The 15,533-nt window shown below is 41.4% G+C and overlaps 1 protein-coding gene across 1 annotated transcript; it reads right to left on the bottom strand.

The window, feature by feature from the left end:
• Positions 1–1,035: 1,035 nt before the first annotated feature.
• On the bottom strand, positions 1,036–13,099 carry FXYD3 (FXYD domain containing ion transport regulator 3). Its single transcript, XM_089479385.1, has 8 exons — positions 13,042–13,099; positions 8,661–8,725; positions 6,884–6,916; positions 5,068–5,091; positions 4,484–4,558; positions 3,026–3,062; positions 2,782–2,819; positions 1,036–1,224 (listed from the first exon to the last, which is right to left on the bottom strand). The coding sequence occupies exons 2-8, from the start codon at positions 8,701–8,703 to the stop codon at positions 1,205–1,207; spliced, it is 270 nt and encodes an 89-aa protein (XP_089335511.1). The 5' UTR covers positions 8,704–8,725; positions 13,042–13,099; the 3' UTR covers positions 1,036–1,204.
• Between the last annotated feature and the right edge of the window lie 2,434 nt (positions 13,100–15,533).

Below are 15,533 nucleotides of genomic sequence, written 5' to 3'. Positions count from 1 at the left end.
GTGCAAGGTATTACAATAAGCAGAGCTTTAAAACACACCACTTCTGAAGAGAAATGTAGTCCACATAAAATTGTTCACGATCTTCCAAAGTCAAAGCAGAGCCTGTCTGAACACAGCTATTAGGTGACCTGAAAGAGATCTCTTAAGTAATGCGTGGAGCCTTGACCAAAAGACATTACAGAGCTCTCATATCCACATGCATTTTCACTCCTAACCACTAAAAATCTTCTTGACTAGTGTTCTCATTGTTGGATCCAATTCCTTTTTCAGTGAGTCCCATCTGGGACTGACAAAGGGCCAGGAATGATGGGAGTTGCTATCCAAAATCTAGAGGACACCAGATTGGGAAGGATGCAAGGGAACATAAATAATGGAAATGTTCCCTTAACTCACTTCTCTCACATTTTGTGAAATGGATTTGCCTTCTTGTAATTTGAAGACTGATTAGTGGATTCATAGCTGAGTTTGGGGATGTTACTTTTTAGACTCCAACTCCCAGAATCCCCAACCACTGTTCAAAAATAACCATTTTAAGTTCTCGAAAAGGTTTTAAAATCAATTTCAAATAAAGCTGTCAGAGTAATACAGTTTACTCTAAGGAAGCAGTTGGATATTTAACCACAAGCCTTATAGCAACAGTCTTTTTTTTGTTCTTAAAGCAACAGCCCATATTGATTAAAGCTAAGCGCTTATACATTCATGGCTATTTGAAAAAAATCCAGAAACAATAAGAGTGGGACTGTAATGGCCTCTAAAGTATTTTGGGAGGTGTAAAATGTTCCGATTGCAGAGAATCTTCCATTACAAGACTCCTACCTTTGTTCCCTAACAGAATTCTGCTTATGGGCTCTCTGAACATGCCCTCGCAGCACGACAGCTAAAACCAGTTCAGACTTGTAGTGGTGCTATGCTCTCAGTGTAATACCTGAATGTGTGTGCATGCAGTCTCTACAGGAGAAATATCTACATATTAGGTCCCAGGCAGAGAACAGGTCTTGGTTCAAAAACCTTCCAGCGCACGACGGGATTAATTCATTTCAGAAAAGCAGCAGCGTTTTATTACATTTTTGTAAAAAAAAACAAGATCTTGGTGAGGGGCCAGAATAACAGGGAAAGAAGGTCTGCTGCCACCAGTAGAGAGAGGAAACATTTCGTGGACACGAGACAGGGCAGGTATCTTAGCACAAGTAACGGTTATCTTGACTCAGCACTCACTAGCACCTCCTACAGAAAGATGACAAACCAGAAAGCAAAAATAGAATATTTGAGATACAGAGCACTGAATATCTTCTCTTGCTAACATAGGAGATGAGAACTTGAGACACGTCAAGAACCAACACAGACCTGAATCCTCTTGGTTGTCCTAACCAAAGAAGTTCCACTGAATCAATGGGAATTGCCTACATGTTATTCCATAATCCATCCAGCAGGTATACTTTAGTTGGGATGAACCAGTAATATTCAGGTCATACTTCATCATAACCCAGAGGATTTTTGTTGTGTTTATTAATACACTTCCCTCAGATGTCTCCCAGGACCTCAAATTTGCAGACCATCACCCCTCCCACCAACATAACTAAGACTTTCACTAGACCCTCCAACTGTCCTGATTTGGTAGGATGGTTCCAATGAATCCTATGTCATCCCACTTTTCCAGCTACTTTTTAAATGTGTCGGGGACTATACAGATTGTGAGAAAGGATACTGCCCCGTTCTGCCACCGATGGAGACTGCGGCAATGTAACGCCACAGCCTTCGGGATGCCTAAAAAGAACCTGCTCCCGTTGGGTTCTTTTAGACCACGCACGGGGTGCCAGCACATGATGATGACATCCACACGGCATGGCGCTGTTTGAGTGCTGCACCGTGCAGATGTTATCATTGTACCACCTCCATGGACAGGCGCACACAGTGATAGTGGCCAGGGTATGCGTTCGGGTTTCTGAGCGTGTAAACACTCAGCCCTCACACACCTCTAGTTTGGGCCAAGGCCAGCGCAAAGCACCTGTTTGTCCAGGCCCTTCGTTTCTTTCTCCTGCTCTCACTTTACTCCTTTGTCTTCAGTTTATTTCAGATGCTGTAAACTGAGTCCTAAATTCAATAGTAGTTTGCATTCAATTGATTCAGTGTTGTCAAAATACTGGCCTTCATGCAAAAACAAATTGCGGCAGCTTCTCCTAGCTTCGTCCTCATTAATAACTTTTGCCATCTTTGGCCACAATCTAAAGTTGCCTGGACACATGTGACCTGGGTTTCACTTGTGAAATGTTGGGAGCATACGATTTCACTAGCCTTACTGGCATTTCATAGATGTTGCAAATTCACTTTGATTTTTTTTTTTAATTTGGTCAGGGAGGACCTAACCAGGATGGTGGGAATGTAACATCTATCATTCCCCCACCAATACTGTCACTGCTAATGCTGAACCAGTTCAGTAACTGGTAGACCACATGCTTCCCATCCCTCTGGTCCTCCAGACATGTTTGACTCCTATTCCCCAAAGCAACATGTGCAATGGCCAAGCACAGGAGATTATATAGAGGTTGGCCATCCAAAGAGCTGGAGAGCCAATGGTTCATCATTTTCACTTTCAGCAAAGATCTGGTGTAATCTTTGGTAAGCCAAAATAAAACAGAGCTCACTGGTTCTCCTACTCAAGTAACATGTCTGTGAAGGCACTGCTGTAGCTAAGCATTTTGCTGAAGAAAAATAGTTGTGCCCTCTCATCCTACTCAAGCCACAGTCCCTTGCAATTTCATAAATTCCAGAAGCACTGCTTACCTGGAAGAAGACCCTTTGGTGCCACACCTATCTGGACACTAGACAAGGAAAAAGGACACATTACGACTGGTGAAATCACCACTTTCAACAATATTTTTCTTCCCAGTTTCAGATCAATGGATTGAGGGTTTGCTTTCTCTGCAATCATAGCCAACTATAGCCCTATCCCTGCATAACCCCTTCAATCCTGGAAGGCAGCCAAAGTTGCCTGTAAGCTGTGCACAGCCACCCATTATCACCATACCTGGATCTCCTCTTGGGTTTACATTTGCACTTTCCACCTAGGAGTAAAAACAAAAGCAGAAAAGGTATCAGAGATATTTACAAATGACATTGTCAGGAGCTTCCCAAATGCAGGAGTGCTAATCACACATCTGAACAGAACCATAGAATCATATGCGGAGGATAACAATGACTGGCTCCTGGAATTAGAGGTGGCAGAGCTGGATAGTTGGGGGAAGATCTCCTGCCTGCAATCAGATCTGAAGCTGTTAAAATAAAGAGTGGTGCCAGCTATGGGCACCAGATCCCATCTGATCTTGGAAGCTAAACAGAGTTAGCTCTGGTTAATACTTGGATGGTAGAGTGCTAATGAAGACCAGGTGCTGTTGGCTATATTTCAGAAGGTAAAGGTAAACTACCTCTGAGTATTCCTTACCAAAGAAAATCCTATGAAATTCATGGGGTCATGGATTCTGCACTTGCATAACCTCATAATAGCTTAAAGACACACACACACACACACACACCTTATATTGGTATATGGCATCTCCATGTGTGTGGATGTATGGCACCTGAAAAGCAGGGAAGGAGACATGTAGCTCTCCAGATGATGCTCAATTGCAACTCAGATTATCTGTTACCATTAGCTAAGGTGTTCGGGACTCAAGAGAGTTGCATTCAAATTCTGTTTGGAGGGCCACATGTTTCCCATCCCTGCTGTAAAGGAAGAGGCTAAATGGACAATATCCAACAAGGTCCCTTCTAAACCTAAGCTCACAGTGAGCCAGCAAACCTCTTTTGCTTTACTGTAGTGATTTTGCTGACATTTCAGTGTTCTAAATCACCATGGTAACCACTTTGGCTGAAAAGCAAAGTTGATAAAAAATATATATCTTAAAATACAGACAAATAAATATTCTGCTTGCACTGGACCACTCCATCTGCAGAAAGGAGCAGGGCTGCTCCAAGACATTTTGCTGCACGAGGAAGAACAGCAAATGTCACTTTCCAAATCTGAGCCTAGGTGCAGAGTGCTTAAAGCTGGCCAACATATTCTGGCACATGAAGGAGGGATTGCAACAAGTATCATTTTTCCTCCTCTAGCAGTAAAGTACAGATTAAATAGTGATTTGCTGCCTTTTCGTGATGGTCAAAATCTGTTGCCTGAGGCACCCACTTCATGTCTACATAACAGAATCTAAATCTGGCTTTGGTGGGAAAAGGATTCATATGGTTGAATGCTTCTCCACAGAGGAATTAAGATAAGATAGAAAAATTCTAGGCTATTCTTCCACTGGATGCATGGCGCAAAGTATGTGGATTTTTAATTGTCGTGCAAGCCCACCCCATCTCCATCATTCCAATATGAAGTAGTAAAGTCCAACTTAGTGAGAGATAGGCCAAAGTACATCTGAAACTGGCAATACTGTCCCTGCTCCCTATGGACTGCTTCCTTTCCTGGACCTGAAGATCTACTTACTCAGTAGGATAACAATTCCAAGAAAACAGAGTACACCAGCAAAAATCAAGCCGCCAATACGAAGCGAATGCACATCTGAAGAAGAAAAGAGAAGATGGTTGTTTTATTTAGGTTATGCAGAGAGATCAGAAGACTTAAGTGACTATTTTCCAGAAAGGAACTCAGAAGAAGAAGAAAAACAAGCTTCCAATGTGATCAGCACTTGGAATGAATAGATACAGAACAGGATTAAGTAAACTGGAGTGGAATCTGCTGCACTGAACTGTTGAGATCTTCTGCACAGACAAATAAAGCTCACATCCTTCCTCTTATTGTAAATAACCATTTGCAACATCTGTTTATGGGCAGCAAACCAAGGTGGCATAATGGTTTGTTTGTTGGAGTAGGGCCCTGGGAAACCTGGGGCCAGTCACACTCAGCTTTCGAAGACAACCATGGAAAATCTTATCCAAATAAACCTTACCGTGAAAACCCTTGGAGAGGGTTGCCATATGGCACATAACAACAACATTTTTGTACCTTTAACTCTTGCTCAAAAGACTTGGGGTGGTTAAATCGGATTGCGGAATATGACTCGAACTTACCATAATAAAAAGGGCTGTTTTTATCTAGAGAGAAAAAGAAAGAAAGTTGTTTTTTTCCCATTTTTATTTTATCTATTTTAATTGATATCCCGCCAATCTCCCTATATGTGACCCAAGTTGGCTCACAGCATAGGTTAAAAGAAATCAAGCTTATAATACAAAAGTGAAAGATGAATTAATGATTGAGCCAGTAATCCTATTAAAAAGATTTAATACCATTTCAAAACACTGAAAACTTAACAACTGATGATAAAAGTACAGGAGTCCACCCCAATCCCCTATTAAAAGACTCTTCTATATTTGGAAATATTGATATTCAAAAGATGTAAGGGTATGTGTGTGCCTTCAAGTCACCTGTCAATTTATAGTGACCCCCATTAATTTCCTATGGTTTTCTTAGGCAAGGAATACTCAGAGGTGGTTTTGCCAGTTACTTCCTCTGAAATACTGCCTACACCACTGGTTTTTGTTCACTGTCTCTCATCCAAGTACTAACCAGCTCTGACCCTACCTAGCCTTCAAGATCAAACAGGATCTGGTGCCTTTTGATATTTAGGCCACATATGACTTTGTATATCAAGATTACTCTTTGGTAGTAATCCCAAGGAGAGAGCCAATGTGGTGTTGTAGGTTGAATGTTGGACTAGGACCAAGGTTCAAATCCCCACTCAGTTATGAAAAGCCACTGGGTGACCTTGGGTAAGTCATACTCTCTCAGCCTTAGAAGGTGGCAATGGTGAACCACTTCCGAATAAATATTGCCAAAAAAACACAAACCACCCTGTAATAGGGTCTCCATAAGCCAGGATCAACTTGAAGACACACAGTAACAACCAGAAGCTCAAGGTGCTTCTAAAAGCACACTTCTGAGTGGATGGTGTACAATTAGAACAGGGAGCAATGAAGTTGTACTCCTGGAAGCATCAAATTGGCTTTAACAAACTCTGTTTCGGACTGTACCATATCCTATATGACCTTCCTTCCTGCCTTTTTATAGCCCATCTTCTCAAGCACGTTGGCCAAAGTTGGCTTTAGACTGTACTGGAGATCAGCACATCTGAAGTCATGTTTTACTTCTCAGAAGTGTTTTGACTGGTTCACTTCACCACAAAGAAACTCTCTCCAGAAACACAGTCACTGTCAGCATCTAGAACAGGCATAAGAAGCCTGTGGCCCTCTAGGTCTTTTGGACCACAACTCTCTCAGACCCTTACTATTGGCCATTCTGGATGGGCCTTCCTGAATTTTAAGTCCAAAATATATGGAGGGCCAAAGGTTCCCAGACTCTGTTTTCTACATAGAATCTACATAGAATCAGAGTTGGAAGAGACTACAAGGGCAATCCATTCCAACTCCTTGCCATGCAGGAAATCACAATCAAAACATCCCTGACAAATGGCCATCCAGCCTCTGTTTAAAGATCTCCAAGGAGGGAGACTCCACCAAACTCCAAAGGAGTGTGTTCCACTGTCAAACAGCCCTTACTGTCAGGAAGTTCCTCCTAATGTTGAGGTGGAATCTCTTTTCCTGGAGCTTGCATCCATTGCTCTGGGTCCTGTTCTCTGGAGCAGCAGAAAACAATCTTGCTCCCTCCTCAATGTGACATCCCTTCAAGTATTTAAACAGGGCTGTCATATCACCTCTTAACCTTCTCTTCTCCAGGCAATCAAGGCAATTAAAAGGCAACCAAACAGGAAATTTGTAGCTGCCATTACCAATGGAGCAATTTAAAGAATTTGTTAACAGAATGATAAGATCTGTTGTCAGAGTTTAAGGAGATCTTTTGTCACATAGGAACATGTGACAAACTACTCACCCGTAGGATCATTTGCCTCCAGGAGAGGAAATGCTGTAGATGAACATAAAAACAGTTATTTCTCAGGCGACACATAATTACAGCTGCTAAAAGGCTAATATTTGTAGAGCAGGGGCATAACGCAAACAGGGCAGAAGTGAGTTGACTACTGTAAGCATGGTTAACTATGTCAGGGGAAAGTAAAAGACTGAGAGGTCTCTGGTTATCATTTGGTATCTTAGCAAGGCTCACTGACTTCCATCTGTTTCACAAAGAATAATATATTCTATGGATCCCAGTATCTGTTGTTTCATATCATCATAATTATCTTTGTATAAATGACTTGTGTTATTTTATTTTAAATCAATAAAGTTACTTTAAAATATCAAGCTAAGACTGGGAACACAGTTTTGATACAACCACCCCCCAACACAATTCCTATGATGAACACTTGTTCAAAACATGCACTTTACATTTTAAGGGTATGCTTGCCCCATCAGACCACTATGGAAGTGCTTGGTTCTCGTTCCTTGAGGGGCATGGGAAGTTGACCAACAACAACAGAGCAGCTCCTGCAAGACTGAAATAGTCAGTCCCCCACTTCAGCTCTATAGAATTATGTCCATATGGCTTGCATTGCTCGTTCTTGACATGATTAAATTTCATTTGTGGTGAGCTCCTTGAAATTGCTTTCAAGGCTGGGAAGACGATCATGATATGCCTTAACCACTGTGGCACATTAACCTGGATGTGGGCAACTCTGCCAGGACAAGGGGCCCTAACTGTCAAATGTGCCAAGAAAAGTGGCTTAAAGTCCTCTCCTGGTTTTGAAAAGATGGTGCAAGTAGAGTATGCAATCTATTTAAAAGGCAAATTGTCACTCCCAAGAATGGGAGGTAACTAGGAGGGGTAACTCACCCTTGAGAGGGACAGAAAAAGGTAGTCTGGGGAAACAGATGGCTGCCAAAAACAGCATCTGGAGACTGTCTAGGGCCCTCTCTTGGGTTAAATCCCACCCAGGCTGCTCTCATTGAGATGCAGGTATGGACATTCAATACAAATATAGGAAAATCACAAGATTATTATGATTCAATTAACTTTTTAAACAAACTACAAGTCAAAGGCCAATCCATAGTTAATTTGGGTTCTTCTATCTCCAGCTAACCTGAATTGTCACCAGGCCAAAGCCTGACTTGTCTAAACAGTAAAACAGACATTTTGTCAGGTATATGGCACTAGAGGCTAAAATGAGTCACTCTGCTCCACTTGGCTGCATCTCCTGCTTCCCAACATGGAGCCAATACTTTGCAAAACAGAAATGTTGGCAATACTATGATTAATGTTGCAACACTCCCATAAGAAAGGCAAATACGGAGGAGATACAATAAGGAAGGAAAGTTCTGGAAGGAAATACAAGGGGGAATAAATGTTTCATTTAAAAAAATCTTCCTGCACAGTGTAGTCCTGATCTGGATCATGGCCCAATCTAACTGCTTTTTTTGTACACAGAAGTAACAATGATTCTAAGCAAGCCTTCACCAACACTTGCATAATACAGAGCTGGAACATTTCTTTTTCAAACCGCAGCTCCCAGAATCCCCCAAACAGCATGACTTAACATGCAGATGGACCCGGACTCTATTACCAGCTTTCGGCAAACCGTTCTGCCTATCCCCCAACAGTGTGCATTTTTAATCCCATATACTGCACCATTTTAGACTAATACTGGAACCACTTTGGAAAAGAGCTTTTAAAAAGGCCCCAAGACCAAAGGCAAAGAGGTATTCAAGAGCATTACCAGCCAACAGAAGAAGCAGGATCTCTGTGATGGTAGACTTCATCTTGGCATGTACTGTGTGATCTCTGAGGCAAAGAAAAGGAAAGAAACGTTAGTGAGAAAATGGATGGAAAAACCAAGTGTCAGTATATTTGCTCCATTTGTACTTATTGGCTGCCTTTCCTTTCTCCTAGAACTTAAAAAAGGAAAATGGATGAAACTTTACTATAGAGACATCTCAGCCCCACTATGTTCTTAGAACAGATAGTACTTCTAAGTTGGCCAGTAACACAATTATTACTTAGGAAACTGAATTTACAGTTAAGTATCTGATTCTTTTCCAACAGTCCCAGGTTTCCATCCTGGGCATGCCAGCTAAAAGCATCAGGTAACAGGTTGTTTTTGTCTGTCACCTCGGAGAACCACTATTGCTCAAGAGATAATATGGAGATAGATGCATAGGTAGTCTAATCCAGTACAAGAGAGCATCCTATCAATTTTATCCCATCTAAACCTCAAGAATTCTAGTCATCCTTGAAACTAAACTTGTCTCAATCCCCAGAGCTCCCTTCCCAGAATGGCTTTGTTGTCCTCCATTGGCTTTTAAAACAGAACAGGGGGTGCTGCATAATATAACTGTTTTTAGCAGCTTTTTATCTTTTTAAAATTGCACTGTATTCTTTTAATTTGAGATTTGCATAGTTTTAATACTGTGAATAGTTTAGCTTTAATTTTCAATTTTTGTATGCTTTTATATTGTTAGTCATTTGCATCCCAATTTTTTTGGGGGGGGGGGGGGGGGGGGCGGGAAAATCCTACTAATATCCCCAAATCCGTCAATTCATATATTGACTAACTGAGCCAATATGTTGATTAATTTAAAAACTTATAGGGATAATAAGGAAATCCAAGTCTCGGTGCACATGTATGGAAAGATTAATTAATTAATTAATTAATTAATTAATTAAAAAGATTTATATCCCACCTTTCTTCCGCAATGGGATTCAAGCCGGGTGAATGGAGATGAGGCAAACAGTGTTTATTATTTTTAGAACATATAGCCTGCCTCATTTCCCAAAGGAAATTGATACAGCTATCATTATTATCATAGAAGAAAACATACTGTATATGGTATTCTATATTCTTAGTGAGAACAACAAAATTACAGTGTTAGCATAACAGACCAAGAACAACTGCTAGGCCAGAAATCAAGACTGAGGGGTTATTCCAAGTAGAAATATTCCAGGTAGAATCTGGGTTGAATCTTTGCTGTTCACATGCATTACGAATGCATCCGATTAAGTTCTTTTTTGGGGGGAGAGGGGTCTGCCAACAAAAACCTACTTAACCTGAGATAATGAACATCAGATTCCTCCCCCCCCCCCCCAAGTTTTTGTAAAAGATTTGGATACCTGTGTGAATAACCAATGTGAATAGACCTGGGATAAATCTCTACATGCCTTGAGCGTGTTTCAAATACATTCACATCATCGACTCCATCTTTATTCGAGTGCAGATACATGTGAGCAACCAAACTCACGGAGATGCACATAGATGCGGTTCCATAGCATGAACAACAATCCTGGAACGTGTGAGTGAGTTATTTGCATTAAGAAATCATTTTCAAAAATCAGTCAGGAAAATATTTGGGCAACGGCCTTTGAATGAGCCATGTTTTTGTCGACCATTAAGAATAACAGGCCTAAGGAGTGTCTGTTGGCAGGGCATGCTGTAAGATAGTTGGCATGTTAGAAAGAGCCCTATACCAACTCTCCATTTACAAAGTGGCAGAAAGAATTATCAACATTTTTATGGTCAGGCAACAAACCAAGAATTAAATGGAAATTGATAACAGATGCAAAAGAAAGAGGAGGATTAGGGGTACCAGATATAACAATCTATTTTCAGGCCTCTTGTTTAACTTGGTTTTAAACAATGGATTACATTGCAAACAGATAAAATTTAGAACTGGAAGGACATGAATTAAAAGTAGGGTGCCATGGTTGTATATGATGTGGAAAAGGTAAAATAGATGCAGACTTTAAACACTGTATTATAAGATGTACATTGTTAAGAATTTAGGGGAAATACAAGGATAGACTTTGCCCTAAAATGCCAGGTTGGTTATCCATATAAGAGGCCTTTTTAAGAAGAGAGCTGAGAGAAAGCAGTTGGATAACTTAAGGAGATATGCTTAAGGAAGAATGAGATAGATGGAAGATTAAAGAGATGAAGCAGCCGGAGGAGGGAAAACTGAATAGCTAAAGTATTATCTACAAAATGATATTCAACTGGTATATGATATGACCTCAGATAAGTTGGAGAAAATATATAAAGACATGTAATATCTGCTGGAAGAACCATCATGGCATAATGGTTTGAGTGTTGGACTATTATGACTCTGGAGACCAAGGTTCGATTCCCTGCTTAGGAGACTTTTGGTGAGTTACACACTCTTGGCCTCAGGGGATGCAATGGCAAGCCTCTTGCCATCTTGCAAATAAAACCCCATGATTGCCTTAGAGTCTCCACAAGTCAAAAATGACTTGAAACAACAATATCTGCTAAAAATGTAAAAGAACAAATTGGGTTTTTTTTAATCACATATAATGGAAATGTTTTTTAAAAGCAAGGAAACACTGTCTTAAAATCAGCAAATGGATGCAAAAGATTTAGGGATTTAAATTAGATCTACCAGAATTATATTTAGTCAACGTGATAAATTTAGGAGATAAAAAAGAAAGAGAATATAGAGATTTAATAAGCTATATGGTTACAGCTGCAAGACTTTTATGCAAGATGCTGGAAATCCAGTAAGATACCAAATAGGATGGAATGGACAGAGAAGATTGGCAGAATTAGTAAAATTGACTTAGGGGCTAACAGACCACCCCTTTGGAGCAGCCTGCCGCTGCCCCTTTCAACACCGGATTGGGGCTACGACAACTATATGCCGAAGACCTGATCCAGCCTTTCCCCAGCACTAAAAGGAACAGCAAAATGGCACTACTTTTTGACCTGGCACCGCCGCAGTGGCAAAGCACCCTCCACCTGGGTAGCCACCTGCCATGATCCAGAGGGTGACAGGATCTGAAGCAAAGGGGTCATTCGGATGTCTTTTTTTAAGCGGAAAGATGCGAATAACCCCACTCACACATTCCAGGTTGGTTATTCACATCTATGCACATCTCTAGGAGTTCGGTTGCTCACATGCCAGCACTTGAATAAACATGGAGTCGATGATGCCAATGTATTTGAAACATAGTCAAGGCATGCAGAGTTTAAACCTGGATTTCCCGGGTCTATTCGCATCCGTTATTCACACTGCCGACAATAAATATCTTCAGATGTTGATTCCTTTGTGAAAAGCTTGACATGGAAGAAATCATCTTACTTTTTAAACAGAGAAAGGGTAAGCGATAACAAAGAGAGTGAAGAGCCAAGAGCAGAATCAGTTTGTACCTAGGTCCATTCAGAACACCCAAGATCACCCTCGGCCAATGAGAAACAAAGCTGAGACTGAAGGCAAACATTCCAAGCGGAACGGACATTCTGTACTAACAGCCCTGTTGTCCTCCAGAGTGCCTAGAAGGGCCGAAAACCAGATGCCAGAGATACAGATCAGTTATTAGAAGGCATTTTCCTTCTAATTGAGTGAATTTCTTTAGTGTTTATAGCTCAACATGCCAATCAGGCAAGCTAAAACATCAGAAGCTTATGGACAAGGAAGAAAGAGATAAAGCAGCGAAGGTTAGCAATTTTAGAATTCGTTTCATTAGCCTGATACTAGTCCTCAGGGACATTTACAACTTGCTCCTTGTAGGGGCAGAGTAAAGCCAACGCATAGGGAAACAATACATTCTGATGAAGCATTTAGGAATTGTGGATAAGTGAATTCAAGTCAACCATGTGATACCGTGATAAAAAATGTTAATTAACAAAATCAGTTCCGGCCTCTTTGGGGGGAAATTCTTTTGATAAAAGATCAGAAACATTCCCTGGGGCATGCTGGGAGAGACAGGGGTTTTTGGCCTTGTTTCATCCATCAAGGGGTAGCATACTGTGCTCTACAGAGAAAGTAGAAGTATGCATCACTGAAGTTGGAAGAAAAAGCAGGACTTGGCCAGTTGTAGCTGGGGATTTGGGGTTATACTCCAAAATGTAACTTTCCATGCTTCAATAGGCAACTGCTTTGACAGAAGAAGCAGTTCAATCTGGCCTTAAGGAGACTACAAGTGAAAGAGATCTAGGAGTCCAAGTAGACCACAAATTGAACATGAGTCAACAGTGCGATGCAGCAGCTAACAAGACCAATGCGATTTTAGGCTACATCAATAGAAGTATAGTGTCTAGACCAAGGGAAGGAATAGTCCCGCTCTATTCTGCTTTGGTCAGGCCTCACCTGGAATACTGTGTCCAGTTCTGGGCACCAAATTCAAAAAGGATGTTGAGAAACTGAAGCGTATCCAAAGGAGGGCGACTAAAATGGTGAAGGGCCTGGAAACCATCTCCTATGAGGAAAGACTTAGGGAACTTGGGATGTTTAGCCTGGAGAAGAGAAGGTTAAGAGGTTATATGATAAATATTTGAAGGGATGTCATATTGAGGAGGGAGCAAGCTTGTTTTCTGCTGCTCCAGAGACTAGGACCCGGAGCAATGGATGCAAACTACAGGAAAAGAGATTCTACCTCAACATTAGGAAGAACCTCCTGACAATAAAGGCTGTTTGACGGTGGAACACGTAGGGGAGTCTCCTTCCTTGGAGGTCTTTAAACAGAGGCTGGATGGCCATGTGTTGTTTGGATGGAGAGTTCCTGCATGGCAGGGGGTTGGACTGGATGGCCCTTGTGGTCTCTTCCAACTCTATGATTCTATGGCCTGTTACAGACAGCCAAAATAAAGCTGCTTCGAGTCACATTGGAGGTATGGTGTTCCAATGATGCATGCGTCCTAAGAGTCCAGAAGCCACACCAAAGCCACACTCCAGTCATTAGGGCTGGAGCATGGTTTTGGTGCAACTTCTGGACTCTTAGGACGCATGCATCATTGAAACACCATACCTCCACTGTGACTCGAAGCAGCTTTATTTTGGCTGTCTGTAACAGGCCTATGATTCTCCTTTGGCAATAAGAACTGAGAAAGCTGTGTGCTGTAGTGGAGAGGTGCACTGGAGTGGAGTTTGGAGGACTCAGGAAGAAAAAGAGAAAGTAACCTGAACAGAGCTGAGAGCAGAAATAGCTACGTGCTTAATAGGAGAAGGCTGAAGAGAGGAGCCAGAGGCCTTTCCCTTATCAGTTCAAATCTTACCCACCAAATTTCTCAAGGAGGTTCAAAGGCCACAGAAAATATACAATCAAGCATCTGTCTTAATAACTAGCCAGGTACTGCAGGTAGAAAACAGATTGCATCAAACATGATTCAAGCAACAAATTTCAGAAACAACTGGATTTTTAGCGGAAGGGTCAGGGCCGAGGGCAACGCGGCAAAGAATGCTGGATGTCAGTACACTTCTTGCATCCAAAAGCATGGAGAGCCAAGGCCATAATCTGATTGGCAAGCCATAGAACAATGACTTTCTTGGAAATCTTAAATTACTAACTCATTATGACAGGATTATTGTGAAAGGGAAACAAGTTCCGGCAAGCTCAAGGAATCTGCTTGGTTCCAAGCCAGCTTTCATGATGGGCTTTTAAGTTTTAACCCAAACCTTTAAAGCAATTTACTGAAGGAAGAGGCCCAGAATTCCATTAGAACTACGTTTTAAAGAGAAACAGCAAAAGCAAAATTATGAGACCAAGCTGGAAGTCGCTGTTAAACGATATAGTGATGGCAGCTGGTTTAACCATAAGGCAAAGCCACAAGAGAGACAGTGTGGCATAATGGTTAAGAATCTGGACTAGGACTAAGATGACCTAGGTTCAGATGCCCCTAAACTCCTTATGAGACCTTGGTCCAGTCACTATCTTTCTCAACCTAACCTACCTGACAGAGTTGTGATAATAAAAGGAGGAAGACTGTGTGCATAAAATTTGCAAATCGCTTTAAGCTCCTTGAAGGAAAGGTGGATACAAATGTAAATGATACACAGAATAAGTAAACTGGTGGGAAAGTAGTGTCGCTTGTGCAATGTTGTAACTTTTTAGACTCTTGACTTATTTCCACCTCTCACTTGGTAGTCTGCTTTTTCAAATGATTTACTGGCCTCCTCAACTGACCTCCATGAAAGTAGACCTAGGGCCTGAACAGACAGGCCAAAATAAAGCTGCTTCGGGTCACTTTGGAGGTATGCTGTTTAAATGACACATGCATCTTAAGAGGTCAAATGCTGTGCCAACGCTGCGCTCCAGTCCTTAGGGCTGGAGCATGGCTTTGGCATGGCATTCGGCCTCTTGGGACACATGCAGCATTTAAACAGCATACCTCCAAAGTGACCCGAAGTAGCTTTATTTTGGTCTGTCTGTTCAGGCCCTATAATAAGAGAGGAAATATGATAGCTGAGCACAATAAGCAAGTCAGTTGCTCTCTTGACAAAGGAGAGGTTTGCACTTCCAATATGTTTCCCCTCCAGAAATATGGTCCTCCTCAGGAAAGGAGAAAACACAAAGAAACAGGGCAGGCTTCATACAAAGGAGAGACATGGCAAAAGCAATCAAAGAATACAATGCATAGTCAGATTAAATCATGCCAATAAGGCTTCTGGGAAAACCTGTAAATATTACCATAATCCAAGTATATGCGTCAACTGCAGAGGCAGAGGAAGAAGACATAAAGAGATTCTATGACAGAGTTCAGGATGAAATTGACAACACACCAACACAGGATTTAAGGCTAATCATACTAACTGGAATGCTAAAGTAAGAAGCAATGAAGAATCAAAAAAGCAACACGAACCAA

This window comes from Sceloporus occidentalis, unplaced genomic scaffold (genome assembly GCF_023333645.1).
Source record: "Sceloporus occidentalis isolate IW3139 unplaced genomic scaffold, rSceOcc1.0.p SCAF_13, whole genome shotgun sequence".
In the NCBI taxonomy this organism is placed as follows: Eukaryota; Metazoa; Chordata; class Lepidosauria; order Squamata; family Phrynosomatidae; genus Sceloporus; species Sceloporus occidentalis.
Note: the sequence above shows the minus strand (reverse complement) of the source record. Positions and strands in the feature narration are given on the sequence as shown.

Excerpts from the sequence above, each read along its gene's own strand:
- FXYD3 (XM_089479385.1), bottom strand. The coding sequence starts at position 8,703 with ATGAAGTCTACCATCACAGAGATCCTGCTTCTTCTGTTGGCTG. Across the intron at positions 2,820-3,025 it reads AAACCCAAGAGGAGATCCAG|TGTCCAGATAGGTGTGGCAC; the intron begins GTATGGTGATAA and ends TTCCTTGTCTAG. Across the intron at positions 1,225-2,781 it reads ACCAAAGGGTCTTCTTCCAG|GAGGTGCTAGTGAGTGCTGA; the intron begins GTAAGCAGTGCT and ends ATCTTTCTGTAG.